General features: G+C 36.5%; 1 protein-coding gene across 1 annotated transcript in view; it reads right to left on the minus strand.

Annotated features, from left to right (window-relative positions):
• The window catches only part of USH2A (usherin), a gene marked incomplete at its 3' end in the record, with an annotated part of 383,577 nt that overhangs the window by 208,084 nt on the left and 154,767 nt on the right, over positions 1 to 20,726 (minus strand). Inside the window, exons 29-31 of the mRNA XM_080341535.1 lie at positions 18,416 to 18,601; positions 6,682 to 6,795; positions 3,901 to 4,062 (exon numbers count right to left, since the gene is read on the minus strand). Of these exons, the coding sequence (XP_080197661.1) occupies positions 3,901 to 4,062; positions 6,682 to 6,795; positions 18,416 to 18,601 (462 nt within the window). The remainder of the gene's footprint in view (positions 1 to 3,900; positions 4,063 to 6,681; positions 6,796 to 18,415; positions 18,602 to 20,726) is intronic.

Genomic DNA, 20,726 nt, shown 5'->3' on the forward strand with positions numbered 1-20,726 from the left:
AGAAGAGAGGAATATTTTGCTCTAATCTTTTTTCTGAAGTTTCTACACAACAATAAGTTTCCCACCAAAACACAATTTTGCACTTGGGTCACACCTAATCATTACTGTCCCTGCTTATGCTATAGCTTTCTGCATTTATTAGACCACTTTTTTGCTGGTGGTATTGGCACCACCAGCTCAGGCTGCTGCAGTCTGATACTTTTCACTATAAAACCCACTCTGTTTTCTCTTTCATATAAGGCAGTTAGGAAATTTTTGAGACTAATTTAAAGAAAAAACAAGAACAAACACCTCGCCTAAATGTAATGAATGAATAATAAATTAGAAAAAACAATTACATTAAGAAATCTCCACGTTTCAAAGTAAAAGCTTCAATTTTGCCTGTGAGTGTCCGGATGAGTGAGAGAAGCACATTTTCCTCTCTACAAGAAAAATCAGCTCAAATTTTCCTAAAATCAAAAGCCTCTGTAAGATCAGTGTGTATATACTAAGTCTTGAAGAAAACCGTACAAGCTTCTCCATCTCCTCACAGCTGTTAGTCATCTCTACAAAATGGTAAGCTATGCAGGTTTGGAGAGCAGAATCATGTTACAATTGCTTTCCTGAGCTGCATGTGTTGGTTACAAGAGCTTCTGCACTCTCACATGAAGGAACTGAAAACATGCATACAGGGGCATGGATTCACAGAGCCTAAATTCCATCTGGCATCCTGGACTGAATATTTAATCTTTGGGCTTGTCCCTACCCATTGAAGAGGTTAGGCGTTCACTGGAATTCGCTATGTGAAACAGTGCCCAGATCACATGAGGAAGCAGCACCACATAAGGCAAATGCATGAAGGTAGGAGACAAAAAAATCACAGTTAACGAAGATGTCGCGGTACAGAGGCTGGTTTCATTTCAGTGCCTTATTACTTACAACATAGAAACTGAATTTTTCAATATGGGGAAAATATTTAAAGGCACTAATGGATGATGGATGCCTAATGGCTTCCCGTTTTCAATGTGGTGAAGTGTACATTTGCCATATGTGCTTTTAAAAGGTTTCCTTTTTAATTGCAGCTCACCCCCTAGAGGAAACAAACACTTGAATTTCCATGAAAATCAATGAGTATTTCAAGCCCTCAACAACTGTCAAGATCCGAAAGTAAGTTAACAATACATTTGCAATTATGGTGTTGAGAAAATATAACCCTCCTCAAGTTATGGACTAATTAGTAGAAGTCTAAACTGATTGTACTTTCCATGGTCTGAAGTGGAAGTCAGTGGAGTACTGATTTTCAGATAGAATTGACACCTTACTAAAAATAAAGATTTAAATAAAGACATTTCAATAGATACAGCACTTCAAAAAATACAGAGAGAATCTGTGACTTTCTAGGATAGACTAGTGGTCATGAACTGAGTCATATAGCTATTAAATTAGGAAAATCATTTTGTGAATGAATAGGCAACAGATGTCAGAGACAATGAATTCTGTCTCTCTGTTTAGGGTCAATATAATATCATGTTGAGGCAATTAAGTCACTAACATCACTAGCATAAATGCTGAAAGGAAAAGAATAATAATATGGGAAAAGCCAAAAATGTAGGAAAGAGACATGTATAACACTGGAAAGTCAAAAGCTGCAACTTTTTACTGTAAAACCACAACCCTTGCAAAAAAAATTTTAAAAAAATCAACACCCACAATATTATGTTATACTTTTTTTACCTCTAGCCTACAAAGTAGAAAACCTTGGGCTCTAAAAGGAAGCAAAACCAGGTCAAATCAAAGATACATGCATACCAAAGCAAGATCTTGAATAAACCTGCTTTGGAATGACTGGGATTTCTAGCGACCCAAATCCCAACCTGCTGGCTCACGTTGCCTCTTCCCCTCCAGCAGAGTGAAAAACTGGCCACTAAATACAATGGATCCAAAGCAAACATCCTGATCTCTACACCCTGTTTGGAATGGGAGGCAAGAGTGGCTCTTGTGCTATACTGCATAGGGCAACACAATCTGGTTCACTAGCCTTGTCTTTTTATCTTATGTCTGCCTAAAAGCTAATTGAAATCAAAGTTATGAAGTGTTCAACAGGATCAACAATATAAAAATTTATAGAAAAATATAAATAATTTCTACATACAAGTGACAAGAACTCCTCTAGGAATCGTAAGAACTGGATGACTTTTCCTTAGACTAGTTTAGCTGCATGTATTCCAATGTGTCATTCAAGGTTTAAAGGTAGAAAAGTCAAGTCCCAATACTTTTAAATTTATCCATTTCTATATTTTTAAAGAACAATTATAAAAGTTACTTGACCGCAATTTCTATCAATAAGTATTCATTTTGGCTATGAGTCAGAATATAATCAGACATGAATCTAAAACCAACCAAAATATATTATGGTGAACAATTCCTCAAACATTTTATGTTGCTTGTTGATTTATAATAAGGTCGCAGATGAACACATCAGTAAAACTACCTGTGATGAACTTACAGTAATGATTTTAATAAGATTGGAATCACAACTATTTGCACTTCAAAATTCTTAAGAATAGTGTTATGGTATGGCAACAAGAGATTAATGGAGATCTTGCAAAAAAGATAAATGGCACTACAAGAATACCAGAAAAATGGGGGGATGGGGGAGAAATTAATCGAACCTATACTTTTGATAAATATTTATTTTTTTGCAGAAGAAAAATGCACACTAGTTTTAGCTGTCATTATGCTAACCTATATCCTATTTTTCATATTATTAGTAATACATAATGTGGTAGTTTATATTCAAAAATAAAACCAGAATGTATATACCTCATGTATTTATCCAGAAATACACTAAGGTTACTATGGTTACGAAAAATCCATTACCTTTGAATACAGAATGAAAAAGTTTGACTTAAAGTGTGCACTATTTATTATAGCGATCATCAACAGCCTTCAGGAGGTTCTCTAACTGGATTCATTTTTCAGTGTCAAAACTGACCCACCACACCAGTAGCTTATGGCCTGTGCAAGGCAAAGAAATTTGAACTATATGAATTTTTAAGTATGTTTCATACTAACTCAAGACGCAGAAATAGCTTTGAATTTTAAGGCCTTACATTAAATAGTAGGGTCTTGGTAACCTTTTTCCCCAAGTTGTCAAATATGAAATGCTTTAACTTGTACCTGCTACCATATACAAATTCTGTTGGGTCCAGAATAGAGCTTATGCTGTGCTATGATACTTCTAGCTCAATATTTTGTTGTTGCTGTTCCGGTGGTTGTTTGAATAATATCTGAATAAATAACTTGGATATTTCATTAAACTACACCAATAACATTAAAATAGGAAGTCTGATTATCATGCTTCACTGTACTGGCAAACAACAGTCATTTAGCTTCTATAGAATAGTTTAAGAGTACTGATATAACTTGGTTATTGACACATTGCATAACCGTTATCAGAAGAAAATGGATTTTTAGTTTACGATTTTAACAAATGAATTAAACATTCAGGAAAGGAACACAGTGTCTCTCTAATTAAGAATATTTAAGGAACACAGTAGGAAAAACTATTAAACCTGTACATAATATCTTGTCTTCAACAGCTTAGAGTTTACTTGTTTTGAGACCTAGATGGTACGAAATCGAAAAGTTATAAAACCACTAAAAAGATGACTCAGGTCCTGTGAAAGAGGACAACACAGCATAAGATTTACCTACACCATGGCACCATTGATTTCTGAGAGTCCCAACAGAGTTCTATGAAGAATTATTTATAAAAAAATGGAACTCATCAGGGTTTAAAGTGCATCCAGACCTTTTAAAAATTATTTTTCATTTTCTCTGAAATAAGGAGTCAGTCATATAATTAGTCAAAACAACTACGAGATACCCATCTGACATGCTACTGAGCAGAGAACTCACCTTTTACAACATATTTAGTTTCATTTCCAAAGTAAATCGGTACTCCATTCATATATAAAGTATATTGTGTAATAATACCATTTGGTGTTTTGGGTGGACTCCAACTCATCAGCAGGGACATGGGAAAGGATATTGCTGTGGGTGACTGCACATCTTCAGGGGCTGGTGAAAAAAATGCATAACGTTATATTGTATTCCCACAAATAACAAATAATTTCACTGAGCAGCTACTACCAGAATGATTTTTAGTAAGCTGAAATTTCAGAAGAGATTTTATGCTTGCAACATACCAGCACTTTGAGAACCCTGCTATTACATGTGAGGTATCCTAGCCAAACAGAAACTCCCATGAAAGACAAGGATATGCTTTTTGCTTTTTAGGAGAATAATTATGATCAAATAACTTTATCTTTCCAGCTTGATAACACTGAACAAGGGGAGAGGTACACGATTTTGGTAGAGTCCTCTTTTTTTTTTTTTTTAATACAAGTTATTTTCTCCTCCTTCATGCTTTTTAGTCCTAATTACAAAACAGTTATTCTTTCTAATCACAGATGCAGATGCTGTATTCTTAGGTACTGCCCCTTATTTCAGACTTTTCATAATTCAATACACTTAGTAATATTTGTCTAGCCTAGATTTAATGTATATAATATACTGAAAGTTGGCAATGGATAATAATTTAAAAGCCAAATTCTCTCACCGTTTCAATGAGTTATATGTGAGAGGCACAAGCAATCCCACTGAATATCACGGGGGGAGCAGAACTCGGGCCTTAGTCTGGGAGGAATATCTTGTAATTTACAAGCTCTGTGCTCTCAATTTAAAACAATAACTAGCAGTGGCTGGCAATGTGAAACAATATAAAGTAATGAATGTTTCAGTAGGGAAACAGGGATAGCTGGAGGGTGTGATATGGTGTCTGTCTTATGTATCATCCATTTATTGTTACTAAGAGCATGTAACAAGAGCATCCAAAAATAGAATCTCCACACATTGACTTTTCCTTCAATTCTTCTGAGGGATAAAACACATGTTCCCCATGGTTTTATTTGATCTTTGGGGAGGAAAAAAAAAAAAAAAAATCTATTTCTTGCCTAAATCTACTCTGTATGACAGCAATCTGAAAACAGTGGATGTTTAACTCAAACACATGTAAGAATTCCTGCTTTATTCACTAAGCTGAGAAAATAAAATGAACAACTTATTCTTTTAGTCACTATATTACACCAGAAAGAAATATACAATGCTGTATTTCATGTTTACGTCACAGAGGCCATTAACTATTTGCCTGTCAGAAGCTACACCCTTTCATGGATAATGCCACCAGACAAGCTCAGTTTATTTAGAACTTCCAAGAAGTGATAATAGGATTTTGATTTGATCAGTGCTGCTGGCAGTTGCTAACATGTTCACACCAAAACACTGTTCCAGAAACCTCAGACTGCAATCTTCAGGACTGTCCTCATCAGGACAATGCCTTGCATGACCTGCTTTGGCAGCAGTTCAACACTCCAGCATTCTTTTAATCATTGTGGTTGTAATTCTCATAACTTCATGCTAATCTTTTGTTTTGTTTTATTGGTACTATATTACTACCTAGTTTACATGAGAAGATAAAACAAAGCACTGTGGTAGGGAGGGAATTTTGAAAACTACTCCACATTATGGAAGATTAACTACTGTCCTATAAATAAACATCAGATTGGCCTCAAGTTGCGCCAGGGGATGTTCAGATTGGATATGAGGAAAAACTTCTTCGCAGAAAGTGTTGTCAGGCATTGGATCAGGCTGCCCAGGGAAGTGGTTGAGTCACCATCCCTGGAGGTGTTTAAAAGACGCCTAGATGAGCATCTTAGGGACATGGTTTAGTGCTGGAGTTAGGTTATGGTTGGACTCGATGATCTTGAGTGTCTCTTCCAACCAAAACAATTCTATGATTCTATTAAATTCTTCATTATTTTACTGGTGTGAATTTGGAGTAACTGATTATTTTAACTGGATTAACATGGCTTTGGGATGATAGAACCAGGAAATGTGGGCTCCAAGTTTAATTGAGAATGGAGTTAGATATGTCATAGATTTTTGGGAGCATTTACTCCAGTAAATGATGTGTATTACTTATCAGCCTAGTCTCTAAAGTGAGAATTATAATATATTTTATCTTTCTTTCTGCTCTAGTTCTCAATGTAAGCATAGAAAACACTAATTTACACTCAGAAGCTTTAAGTTTGAGCACAACAACATGTGTTTAGAAAAAAAAAGGTAAAAATCTGAACAATGATTAATAAATAACTCAATCAGCATTTGGAGGTTTCATCACACTGAAATAATTGTTGCCTATTGCTGGTGTTTAGCAGTTAAAAGAAACCATGGAAATCAACCGTTTGATTCTCAATTTCATACTGTGCCATACAATCAATTCTTTTTAGTCAGACTGTCTCTAGATTTACTTCTGAGCCATAGTAAAATGAGGAAGCTTTCATTAATCTTTCAGATGCTTCATATTAATGACAAGGCTCTTGCATGAACAATGTAACAGCAATTAAAAAGCCCATTAATCTGCATTACAGCTATTAAAGATGCATGTCATTAAAGGGTATGGAGTTTGATTCATTTTCGCACCCCCCCAAAAAATGGAGCAATTATGGTCTGGCAATGCACTTTGTCATCAAATTAGGTTGGGGTTTTCCAGCAAATGGCTTTGCAGCATTTAGCTCTTCTCCTGTTTTATTATTCATGACTGAAATGTGGAAGTCAAGACCTTTGAAATTACTTTACCTTCTTGTGGAGTGGAGATGTTCAATGCATGCAAGCTTTCAGTACAGCCAACCAAAGTGCAAACAGTTAGGGTTACAGAATAGTTTGTGAAGGGATGCAAACCTGTCAATACACCTGCAACAGAAGAAAGCAAGGTGTTACGCATGTACACAGACACAAGTAAAACATTAACATTTTCTGTTATGGACTTCCACTGTTAGAGGCAGAAAAGAAAAATGATTTTAAGGTTTCATTCCTATTATGCCACTTTGCAAAATAAATTAAGAGTAAATGGTATTTTATTTGATCCTTAATACTAATGATATAACTAACTTCCTTCAGTTATGCTCACTATAACAGATACTACTTCAAGATTCAGGTGTATATTTTAATACAACAGTTACAATAAAGGAGTTTTTTTCTTAGTCCCTGCCTCACAAAGTTTTCCCAGTTATTCTTCCAAGGAATTTTCAATGTCTCCCAGAACAAATTTTTTTAATGCTTAGAACGAATATTTTTAATGCTTCTTACATACATAAACCTATTCATACATAAACCAAAAACTTTTTTTGTATGAAACAACCCACTTGTGTTCCATTACTTCAGTGGCAACATAGAGAAGACCATATATTTGCTATACTACTACAGTAACATAATTCAGGTGACACAGTACCCAAGGGTTTACAAGAAAAAAAAAAGATCTGTAATCTTATGCTTTGTCAGGTCCTACTTATGTTAGTGAAGTGGCTAGATTCCCACATATTGATCTACTCCTTGTCACAGTAAATGCAACAAATCACTGCTTACCACTTCAGGAAGTTACACAGTATTTTGAACTCCAATACACAGAACTACATAGAAAAAAAGTGTTGTTTATAGTCATTTTCAGAAACATCAGCGGTTCCCATTTCAAAACAAGTCCGACAAGAAAGTAATATAAACTGAAAATGCAGTAGTAATTAAAAGGAGGCCAATACATGTCAAGTTTTATTTCAAACCATGTTCTCACCTTGACTCTCACAGCTTTTAGTAAAATCAATGGGGTGTTTCATTTAAAAAAAAAAGAAATTATCTGTATAATCTATATCTATGGCAAACTATGTTATTTTGGAAATATCCAGTCCCGGGATTTTGCAAAGCAGCTTCAAAAACAACAGTACCTCAGAGAACCATAATTCTTGCCCAAACATCGCACAGTACTATAACACTGCAAAGCCCCTCAACATTACAAGTACACAAATAGGTGGACAAAATTGGTCTTTACTATTCCTCTTCATTGAGTTACAACATAGAATGCAACATAACTTTGTTTTTCTAAAAAATGTCTTTTTTTTTTTTTTTCCTCACATATGCCCTTTACACTCACAAAAAGGGTCTGGAGAATTTGATGCTGGAAGTTAACAGTTACAGCATAAATACATTATTTTCTGAGTGGGACAATCAAAGTCTGTGAATGTATGTATTGTGTTTACTAACGTGTTCACATGGAAAATATGAGATTAGCTTTCACTGAATTACTAATGTTTGCGTCTTTTCTTGTAATTAATTCAAAATCTTTAAAGTTTGGCACTGCAATGATCTTTCTATTTGAATTCTGTGAGGTCCAGTTCTACTCATACACACAAAGAGATATTTGGAAGTAATCACGTTTACTTCAGAGTAATGTTGAACTAAAACCAGTTGACTAGAATCTGGTTTCTCTGGTTATAGTTTTGATTTTGCAAATCCCCCATTAACAGTGGAAAGGCGTACTGCCATCTTACTGTATAATGTAAATGTAACAAGAAAGAAAAAGCACATTGTGTCAGCCACCGTTGAAGGAACTGTGTCTGTAATCTTCTTGGGATAGACAGCAAGTATTTTTAAGAACATTCAAAAATCAGAAAATATGAAATAATGATGTTTTAGAGCATGACTATCCCTGTAAAGCAGGAATATTGGAAACTACAGTAAATTCTTCAGCATATAAATTTCTTTTTATTTGCATAAGACTTAGTAGAAAGCACATATTTCCAGATCACAGAAGGTTAAACATGGGAAAGTATAAAAAGTACTATTAGAATTACCTTCAGCGAATAAACACATGGAGAAATCAAATCCTCTAACTGTGACATTTGCAAGTTCTCAGTCAAGAGGAGCATGGTATAGTGTATATGCCATCTCTCTGTTCACTCTGCTGTGCTTTAAGAAGCAATTTAGTTTTATTTGTACATTTAGCACTTGTAGTATTCTTTTCTTATGAAGCAGTGAATTAATGCTCCTTGCATTTCTTGATGGAAGACATTCTGTGGGGTCACCAATGGCTTCAGGCACTAAGAGCTGCAGTAGCACATATCCAGAAAGATGCCTGTAGCTGTAGAAGGTTTGGATTGGGCTGTTTGGTTTACTTTTGACAAAGCAGAAAGGTTTTATATAAAGCACCTGCAGTGCAACAGAGTGTACATTGCATAAGTAGGTTTGTGAAGGGCAGTGAGAATTTGAAGAAAAAAAAATGAACAAACAAAACCCTTTTGCAACAGGTTTATGTTTAAGTAATTTATTCAGCAAAGGCAGCAACTTAAAAAAACAATTGTTCATTTCCTAATTAATATTTTCTTTCACATATACTCTTGCACTGCTTTCTTTCAACAAAGAAACAGATGTGCCGCATAGGTAGGCAATAGAAAGTGCACAGATTTTATTTACATACTTCAGCAAACTACTTTTTTCTCAGCTGCCAACCTATCTATTTGGCCAGCATCCACTGTAATCTGTTCTCCTTCATTATGTTAATCTGTGGGCGGAAAGATTTCTGTCATCTTCAAATCGCTTGTACAGCAATGGTAAATACCTTGGCCTGTCTGTAATTGGACAGGTGTCTGCATTGGTGTCACCCAGCTTTTAATTCAATTAAAGAACTGGCTGCTCTGCTCTCATTACCCACTCATTTCCTCTGCACTTTTAGTCAGTCAGTGCAATTTACACTCGGTGCCTGACTATCTTAGAGTACAGAGTCAGCATGCCCATAGCAAAGATCACCAGTGATACACGTGAATTAGTTGATAATGCAGCAAAATAAATTTTGCAATAAAAATAGCCTATGATCCAAGGAAGTTGGGTAGACAGCATTAAAAAACTTTCCCTAACTCATCAATGACCACACACTCAGACTGGTATCACTTGTCTATACCAAATAATTGCTGATCTGATACATGAGTGCATCAGGCTTTCTAAGCCAGGATGCTTACGAAGCACAATTTGGCCACAACCACACCTGCATATATTCTATTAATGTTAACAGGGGAGAGGTAGACACTTTGTCCAGGAGATAGAATTAGAGGCATCACCAATATTTAAGAAGAGGGTCAGCTTCCCACATTTGGGATATGAGTCCCATTCATTCTGCCTGCCACTACAGAGCAGCTGAACCCATCTAGACTTCAAATTTACATCACAGACTACGTTCCAAGCCTCAAAATCCACATGGGGAATCAGAGACAGTAAATCATTCTAACACACCAGTCCTATCTGCCCACTCAAAGAACCTTTGGAAATAAATTAAAGTTCTAACACAGACATTTTGACACAGTGACCCCATGAAACTGAATAATGTCATTTGTTAAATATGAATGTAAAGTTAACAGTATAAAAGAGTTATCTGGAATCACACCTAGAACATTAAGAAGCTCACTTTATATGCAAAACTAGTATTTAATTTTCTATACTTTTATTTAAAGGATCTTTAATTATTTGCAGCATTTAAAGTTGAAGTTTGGAATTGTATCAGAGAAAATGCTGGGTTCATTCTTGCATGTAAGAGACAAAAACATTTTCATGGACAATAGAAAAGGGTCAACAATTAATTTATGGTAAAATGGATGTGTGGACTAGTCAGAGTTAGTTGCATCTTTATATCCACTCCATTCATCATTCTAATACAGTATACAAGAAAATTAAATATCCAGGTACTTCCTTTCACTTCTTCATGAAACAGACATTTATTTTGCTCAGTACATCTAAAAGGGAGGTATCATATATTTAGGTAGCTCAGCCAGATTCCACAGTATTCTGACAGATTTTGAGTGGAAAAGTAGTACTTCTCATCAAGGAAAAACAGTGGGTTTACCACTAAGGTATGAGGGCTAATATTCTATTCACAAACACTGAAAAATAGATTCAAAGGCAATTATCACATTTTAGCAATTTCCTCATCCAGTTAAAAGTCTTTTATGAAAGTAGCTGCTTCACTGTTCCAGTCTGCCATCCTGCTTTTTCAGAAAGTTGCTTCAAAACACCACCAGGTCTTCAGAGATGAAAAAGCACACTTGCTTATGGTAACTTATAGAGCTTTGACTCTGCATAATGAATTAGTTAAAGAAACATAAATTGAGGTGATTTTTTTAAAACACATAAATTGAAGGAGTCTTCCCATAAAAACAAAACTAAACCCACTTGCTCATGGACACAACTCACATACACACACAAAAGCTATTTTATCTTACAGATGCAACACAAATGCTAATGTTCTTTTTCCCCATTTCCACAAAAAAAAAAAATGCAGTCAGCTAAGAGGACGGAAGAGAAAAATTTTGCAAAGCTAGTTCAATTTTTTTTACAAGTAAATTTAGCTAATTTTAATCATAACCAGGCACTACTTTCATATGCAGCCTGAAAACTCAGCTCTGCTACTGAATATTAAGATTCCCAAAGACAACCACAGAGTTTACCCACTCAAATTCCATTTGTTTCACAAGCTGAGTGTAGTTTTTGCCAGAGACTTTTCTTTCCCAGATTTTTTCATTGTTTCCTCTGTAATGCTCTACTTCATTAAAACTATTTTAAAACACACATATTGCAATTGAAACAACACTTGACCTTATAGATTTACCTGAATTCTTGTTTAAGCTCTTTAAAAAAAATACCAAATCTCCCCTCCTCAAACCTAAAGACTATTTAGCCAACTTGAATGCCTGAAGTCATACAGCATCTGTCTAACAAAATCACTTGTGTGTCGAGATGCATCATTGCCACAGTACACTTAATCACAGTCCACTGACCAGAAAAGGAAGTCCTCAACTGACTTTGTGTTTTCGACAGATTGTAGCAAAAACTGTTTAAGTACATGAGTATTGTACATATGCATTGCTGGACTGGAAGCCTGTGTACATCAATCTGTCGCATACATCTGCATTTTTAAAGCACCTTCTACCATAAGTATAGTACAAGTCAGAAAACTTCGAAAAATTCTTGAACAAGAAGGCATCTGTTCCAACTCTTTGACTTATAAGAACAACAAAAAGGTTTACTTTACTTACTGGATTTCTGTGGCTTGGAAAATCCTTTTTTTTCCCCAATAGAAAAATTTCATAACCAACCATACACAAGTTCCAGTGGCCTTGAAGATGCAAATCAGGCTGCAGTGGTTCAAAGAAGTCTTTTTATGCTAACCATTGCATAGGACAATTCTCTGGCTGCTTTAATTTACAAAAAATAATCTTAGCCCAAGACTCCATGGAGAGTACTGGTTCTGTAATATTTATCACTACATTATTCTTGATCCTTCTAGATAACTTTTTCATTGTTCATCTTCCACATCTTCCACAGAGAGAGAAAGACAACTTTCTTTGTAATCTTTTTTTGCATGTGTCTATAAAAAACATATTAATAATCCTTTCCATCTTCACAAACATTAAGAAGTTGATTTCTTTTTATTAATAGAAGTATTGGTAAGTAGCTAACTGCAATTTCGATAGAATGTTCAGGTTTATTTAATTGGACAATTTACATTTCATATGAATAAATTTATACAACAGCATTGGACTGTAAACAAGATTAATTTGGGTCTAAACTCAATCAAGTTAGAACCTTAATATTGCAGAATATTAGTAACATTTATTAATATTATAATATTAAAATGCATATGTTGAAAAATATGCTGCTACTGTGTTAAGGCCAGCTAAACAAAAGGGGTTATGAACCTACATTCTTCCAGTCTACAGCCACACTGTTTTACAGTCATCAGGAGCTCAAGTGCCACCTGACAACTCACAGAAACCTCACGGGCATAGACAGATCTATTGGCTACCCCATGCTGCATCAGCTGTCGCAGTCAAACCAGAATCTGAGCAGGGGCTCAGGTGCAGCTTCTGGCACACTCCTTCAGCTCCTCCCAATGAGAGAGGTGTGTGTACATGTGGGTGAGAGAGACACAGAGACCAAATCTCCTTAAAACACCCGCAGGGACAAAACAGGCCAACAACGAGCATTGCGGCCATCAAGACAAGGGTCTCGGTACATGATGCTTCTTTGTGTCAGAAAGAGATATACAGCTTTCCAGATCTCACACAGTATGGTGTGGCACTGTAAGGCACATACTGTGATCCTTCTGGCTAGGGGAAATACTTAGATATTCTTGGTTATCTATCTGTGCTTCTGACCAAAGGTTACCTCTACAAAAAGAGGAGAAAGAATTGCATGAAAATGACAACCATCCTTGTATTTAAGAGTGGTTCAAGCACCTGGTGAAGCAGCTCTTGAAAGCCATATCTTCAATACAAAGTTTCAGCTTCTATTACTTTAAACATTTTGTCAGATTTTTGTTGTAAGTAAATACAAGCTAAATATACCAAATCTGCTTAGTATGTTGTGACTCTCTGTATCCTCATGAAATATTTCAGAATCTTAGAAATTTGTCCCAACTTGGGAGTGTGGATTTGGGGGTCCTCCTAGTGCGCTGGCTCTGTATCATAGAACCATCAAATGTCCCAAGTTGGAAGGGACCCACAAGAACCAGTGAGTACAACTCCTCTTGGTTTGCAATGCTTTTCCACAAATTTACAAAAATTTCATTAACTGCAGCAAAGGAGTTTTGAGTATAAAATATTTGCACAAACCAAGAGCTTTCAAGTAATTTCAAGTGCATGAAAGTATTATCTAAGTAATTCACTGATAGCTTCACGCGGCAAACTACCTGGCTGAGATAAATTTCTTATGCGCCCCGTGTAGATCAAAATATCCCAAAGTAAAACGACATTTTCTAAGAGCCACCCAGCAGCAAACTCTCATTTTAGGTTCAGCCTGCCAGCGCAGGCACTCCCCAGCCTGCAGCATGGCCATTCTCGGCTCCTGGGCTGTCGGGAGCAGCCAGCCCCCGCTGTCTCTGGGGCTGCACCTGCATGCCCTGGGACTCCCAGAAAACACTGGAGGCAGGGCTCAGGGTGCAGAAGCTGATCACAGAGCTACAAGCTGCTTTGGCAGCACCTGCTCAAGCCCAGCAGAGCTCTCCCCAAGAGGGAGAACTGCTCAGTCAGCTGCATTTCGCTGAGCATAGGCGTTTGCCAGTCCGGCAGCAAGCTGAGCCCGGGCTTGTCAGTCATGGCAGGAGGTCCCATCTCCTCTTCTGAGGGACTCCCTAGCTAGAGCGCTTTCAAAGCAGAGGCGCAGCCGAGCCACTTTGATTAACCATATTAAATCATTAAATTAACTTTTCCTGAGATATTCATCTGCCAAGCATAAAAGACTAAAAGGTGAAGAGTAATTGCAAACACGTGTCAAGGGAAGAAGGGAACATGCAGGGCATTCAGAGGGGAAGCCGCCGACAACAATTTTCTTGTTATCACACGTGCAGCCACAACTCCAGCACTTGGCTATTGTGGCAATGACACAGGCAGGATGAACTGCAAAAAACATAGGAAATTAAAAGAGTCTGTAACAGGAATACCAAACAACCATGAATTCATTTGCAGAATATTTTATTTAAATATTATTTGCAGCTTTTGCTAGCACTCTTCACTGCCCGTAACTGGGAGATGGCAAAATTTCAAGGCTTGTGGATCTCCTGAATTCTATAACCAAAGCAATCTGAATTACAAAATGTTTTTCTCATATGTGCCTGACAAGAGAAGCATCAGAGGGTTGTGATCAGAGGCACAAAATTCAGTCAGAGGCAAGACACCCAGCATTGATTCTAGGGCCGATACTGCTCAACATCTTAATTAATGACCTTGATGATGAGGGAAATGTGAACCCTCAATGAATTTGTGGATGACACAAAAGGGCGACTAAGCTGATAAAGGGAAAGTAGCACATCTCTTATGAGGAGAGGCTGAGAGAGCTGGGACTGATCGGTCCAGAAAAGAGAAGGCTCAGGGTGATCTATCAAGATGTATAAACACTTGATGGGAGGGAATAAAGAGGACACTAGGCTCATGTCAGTAGTGCCCAGTGATAGGACAAGAGTCAGTGGGCACAAACTGAAACACATGAAATCCCATCTGAACACAAGAAAACACCTTCTTACTGTGAGAGTGGTCAAACACTAGAACAAGCTTCCCATAGAGGAATATCGCCATCTGTGGAGATATTCAAAACTTGACTGGACCTGGGAAACCTGGTTCAGCTGACCTTGCTTGAGCTGGGGAGATGGACTAGATGATCTCAAGAAGTCACTTCCAACCCAAATGATCCTGTAATTCTATGATATTATGGATTCCAGAGGAAAGTAGAAGAAAGAGCTGCTCACAAACCACACTGAAAGAGTATGTTCTAAAGCTTCTTTTGTTTGTTTAAATATTGATCCTAGTTTACATTCCAAATTTTGATGGCAGCATAGCAATAGCATGTGGAATACACTTGAATGCAGAGTAAAGCAACCCAGCCTTTATGAAAAAAAATCTTTGATGTGTTGACCCTGTACTTCCTTTATTACTCTGCTGAGTGTCACTGACTGTATCCAAAGTGTATCAATGTTATTACATGGTTTTTTTGCAGGCAAGATGGGCTAGCACAGGATTCCTTGAACCCCAAACATTAACACTCTAACTTTATACTCTCATTCAAGAATACAGATCCTGAACACTATGTTGAAATATCCAATAAACTTCTGGTTCAACGGTCAGAACCTCATTTTAAGGCTTTAAATCTGCTGAATATTCCTTTCTTGGATGAAAGTGAGAAAAACAGTTTGACATTTTGAAGATTACAAGGGTCAGATTTCGAAGGATTTTCGTTTCTGAGGAGTCAGAAACAGACATTTGAGACTATGGTTATTTAAAGACCTATTTTACCTTAAATTCTTAGCTAAGTTTTACCTCTTCTTGACAAGGGTACAACAGGTTCTTCTGACTTCGGCACACACAGAACAGCCTTCTGGGAAATGGGTAATGCTATTAATTTTTTTTTTTTACCATGTTCCAGTTATGACTCAGGCCCCTATTGCACAGAACAGACTCTGGTAATTGTTCAAAAGAATTTACAGTCTAAGTATAAAATAAAACACAACCGATGAGTGTAAAACAGCACAAGGAAAAAAAAAATATAAGGTAAAGGGGTTGCTAGTTCCCTCACATACATTTGTGACCAGCAGATTAAGTGAATTAAAATTTGAAGAAGTGCAAAAATAAGAGAGTTGCTCCATCGGCAATCTCAGAGCGGTGGTGCTTTCCTCACTCCTGTTGCATTAGGAACCCTGGCTGTTGGGCTTACTGTAGCATCTTCTCATGGAACTCAACAAAGGAATCTCTAAATAAATTTCCCTGAAATTAGGGAGGAAAAAAGCAACATTTACCTTGTCAGCAAACTCAAAGGAAAAGTGAGCAAAGACAGCATGTCTTCCCCTGGGCCTTTGTGCTTATGTTAACTTTTGATTAACCAGAAAAGGTAATTCAGAAGAGGAAGCCACACCTTTTCTTGGGAGTCTGATTACAGGTAACCATTTTCCAATGTCCATAGAATATTCCATCTGTATAGGCTTCACTGAAATCAATGAACTGAAGGTAAAATAATTTCAAGATCAGTGATTTCATTTTTCACTTGCCTCAGCTCTGACCTCAGCATGAGGACATAAATTACATATTTTGTACAATGCCAAAGTTGGAAAATACATAACTAAACTATTGGGCAGCAGTTATAAATAAGAAGAGGAAGTACTTCTTCCACACACACAAAACCAAATTGGAAAACTTACTGCAAGTTATAGAAGCCAAAAGCATAAAAGTACTAAAAAAAAAAAAAATAGAGAGACAATTCATTAAGCATTGTGGTCCAGATGCAACTTTCAGCTCAGGAATTCCACAAACTTCCATCTGAATTTGTGTCAACAGGAAGACTCACTCCATGCTTAGCACATTTCTTACACCTTATTCCTAAGCATCTACAGTCTGACATTGTCAGAGAGGACCATGGTTGGATGCAGCCACTCCTAAATTCTTAGGGTCATTTTATTTTGTAGTATTCAACAGCTATCTGCTATAATAAGGAACAGTAAACTATTTACTATAATATCTCTATTTAATATAAAGGAACGTCTCATTCTTCTGTCTCCTGAAAGCTGCATGGTATTGACTTTTTCATAAGCCTGACACATAATCATGGCACAATGCCAACAAAACTTAAATACAATTTTTATTCTGACCATCATCTGTGAATAAGGCATCTAACCCACATATTTCTAATATGGTCTTTAATTTCTACTAACCTAATTTGTATTGCTTTCAAGCATAGATGAAGATTATTCCATCAACAAGTTCATGAAAGAAATCACAGCAAGTATAAAAAACCCATGCAGTTTTAGTATTGTGAGCATATTACTCACAAATCATCAAGAGATTTCAAACTGAAGAAAATAAAATACGCGCATGTTTGCTTTTGAACAGATATACACATGGTATGCCAGAGAAACAACAGAACACATATAAGCACGTATTACCTTGGCTTCAGGAAAGCAGCAATAATATACTGCCTGAGGGTTAGAGGCACATTCTAACATTGTTACATTGCCCAAAGCTGGGCCAAACCAAAGCATCACCTTAGAGTATTATGTGATTAGGACTTTTAAAATCATTATGAATGATATAATTAATTTTAGAGAGTATACAAACAAGTCACAGTTTCTTACAATGGAAGTAAGATTTTGTACTATTGACCCTTTTAATCATGATATAGCACAATTCAGACTGTCTGTAACATGCTCTCTTCCCAGGCAATTTTCTAGCAGCCAGCAAAGGCTTCCGGTTAATAGAGAGCAGAAAGCCAGATCCACACTACCCTGACAGAAAGAGAGGTCCCAAAGTGTTCTCTATGAGGCACGTAAGAGTTCAGGTTTTCTTCCGAAAAAGCTCTGCCTCCAATGGGTAAAAAGACCTAGAATCCAGAAAATATCTCCTGTACAATGGTTCCCATAGCTCCTGTCCACAACCCAGAGCTCAATAGTGACCAAACTCTGTAAACTCAAGGCCTCAAATTCCTTCATTCTATAATAGACCACCTTCCCATCCCAGTGGTATCAAGCAAAGCATCTGATTAACATAAATACATACTGGTTTCCACAGAAAGCAGTTGTGTTTATATGATCAATATTAGGCAAGCATATCAAGTGCTTTCATACCTCAGGTCAAGCAGTATCTCATGGGAACTACATATGGAGTTTATTTAGATGAACTGAATGTAACAGCAGGGGAGGAAAAAAAAGATAAAATCACATATACTAAGCAAAACCAAACAAAGAAAAGAAGTATTCTCCCCCAAAATATCAATAGGTTGAGAAGGAACACCTTAAATAAAACTGCTTTTTAGTATTTGAGTTGCATCTTAATTTCTGTTGTACTTTGAATTGCGCTCATTGCTCTGCATGTGGATTCTGACACTAAATACTACCTTTCCAACCATTATATATGCTGTGTATACACAACAAAAGACAATACTTCAAAGCTCAACAAAAGGAGGTATAAGCATCCCATGTTATCAGATGTGCCTAAAAACGGTTCTTAACAACATTTACCTGTGAGCATACTGGTGTCAGCAAGCTCAGCACTAGCGATGGGTACATTGGGACCATCCTCTTCATACGCTTTCAAAATGTACTTCTCAATTACACCTATGACCCCAGCAGGTTTGTCCCAGGTGACCTCAATGCTGTAACCATTTATACTGTGAACTCTTGAGGGAGTTGGCACATTTTGTGGAACTGTAGAAGGATAAAATAGAAAATAGAGAAAATGGCAGTTCTAAGGAGACTATTGCCCCTATTCTTCACTTTTAATGGCTGCAGTAAATCAGACTCAACCATTAGCATAAATACAATTTATTAGAGTTGTAACTTTTCAGCATTGATTTAATATGACGGCACATCTTGAGCTATTCAGTTTAAGCTATATTTCAAAACCATCAAAACTCCATCTACATAACATGCCTTCTTATCTTGTTGTGATTTTCTAAAAACATTTGATGTATCAAGCATATTTAAGCATCACTCAAAGAGAGCAGGTGCATTGTAGGTAGCTAACAAGTTCAGGCATTATAATCATATAACTGAATGAATCAAGACAGTATTGCAACAGAGAACAGTTTGATATTTATCTCTTGGATATCTGGGCCACAGGATGCCACAACTATATACCAATTCTAAAAATGTGCATTCTTATTTACAAAAGTACTTTAAAAAAATCTAAGATCTTCCATTTATTTTCATATTTCCACAATGCCGTACAACTGTTTCAGGGCAAAGCAGATATTTGTGAGGTCTTTTGGCAAATTCCATTCATTCTGATAATTCCATATTACAAAAAGAAAAAAAAAAAAAAGGAAAATGAAGATGTTTAAAAGAACTAAAGAACTGGAAAGCCAAGCTCATATATGCATGCAGTTGCTAATAAAAAATCATCCCATTTCACATAACCTTTAACTATTTATTAGATATTGCTATACCAAGTAAAGGTCTGCCCAGTAACAACTTCATCACAGATGACTGCACAAGGGATGCAGAAGAAAGGCCCAAGGAACACTATGGCAGGATGATGGATGACAAGTTTGCTGTAAATGCATGTGGACTCCCTAGCCCTGTTGATGCTCATTTGCTTTTCTCACCATCAAATAACCCATATTTTTTTTGCAATTTTATTGTTTAGTTTCATTAAATATGAATGCAGCCCTGGTTTTTCTAAGAAGGGTACCAGAATGGAAAGTATAAAAATATCTAGAAGTTGTGATTCTTGTAAACTGTGATACTCTAGGAAAGCTTCAGTTACTACAGTAATGTATTGGTCTTATTAGTTCTGAAGTGTATCACAGGGCAAGGTAAGGTACTGTATAGCAGATGGTGTTCTCATAAGGGACATAACAAAACCAACTCAAATATAATTAAATAGCGCAATTATTCTCCAGCCCTGGGGAACGTGTAGCTGCTCAATGCTGTGGTCAGCTTGCAAACATGAAATTATGGTAAATCTTATAGTTGTCAGACAGTTGATAAGAAAATAGGCATGAATTTTCTGTCTTCTGGGTGGTACACAAAATAATGACAGTAAGTTGTATAGGAATGCATCTGCAAGTCCAATACTTATGTAGGTATCATATCATTCTTTAAGATCATACATTGAATAACTTCCATCAAAAGAATTCTCTGTGTCAATTAAATGTAATTAGGCTTCAATTTACAGAAGAGACAAAGTTGATGAAATAAATCATGCACAACTATAAATCTTCAAAAACTTTGCTCAAACAAACTTTGCAAAAACATGGAACAGAAAAGAAAAGATCTTTTAAATTTTCTTCAGAAAATATATGAAAAAATTGATCTTTAAGGCTCAGGAGATATTATGTTCCTACTTTGAAACCTTCTCCACAAGCCATATGCTGCTTTCATAGTAAATAGTATCACATTTTCACAGACAATCTATGGCATACTTGTTTAAAGAATCCTCATTCAGCAGCCCTGAGCAGTGGACCCATGTGCAGGTAATGGAAAGAAAAACTTTCACAAGACCACCTTCTCTTTAACAACTACATGGATTCTTATCTTCCACAGCTTGTGCCTGCTGTCCCAGTATCTACTTTCCCTATGCTTGATTTTGTATTGCTAAGATACACATAGGAAAATAAAGATTTACTTACTCCAACAGACTCCTGTAACGTGAGGTTAGATGTGCATGTATGAACACACCTAGATGTAGGGCTGTTCCTACTCAGTTAATGCAGTTCAATCCTTTCACATTCTTTGCTCTTACACAACTATGTAATCTAATCCATATCTGGAAAAGACTTTGAATTATGCGTGGAAAATACTTGCCTGAACACTTTATAGCTGACAACAG

The sequence above is a fragment of the Nesoenas mayeri genome (assembly GCF_963082525.1).
Source record: "Nesoenas mayeri genome assembly, chromosome: 3".
NCBI classification, from domain to species: domain Eukaryota; kingdom Metazoa; phylum Chordata; class Aves; order Columbiformes; family Columbidae; genus Nesoenas; species Nesoenas mayeri.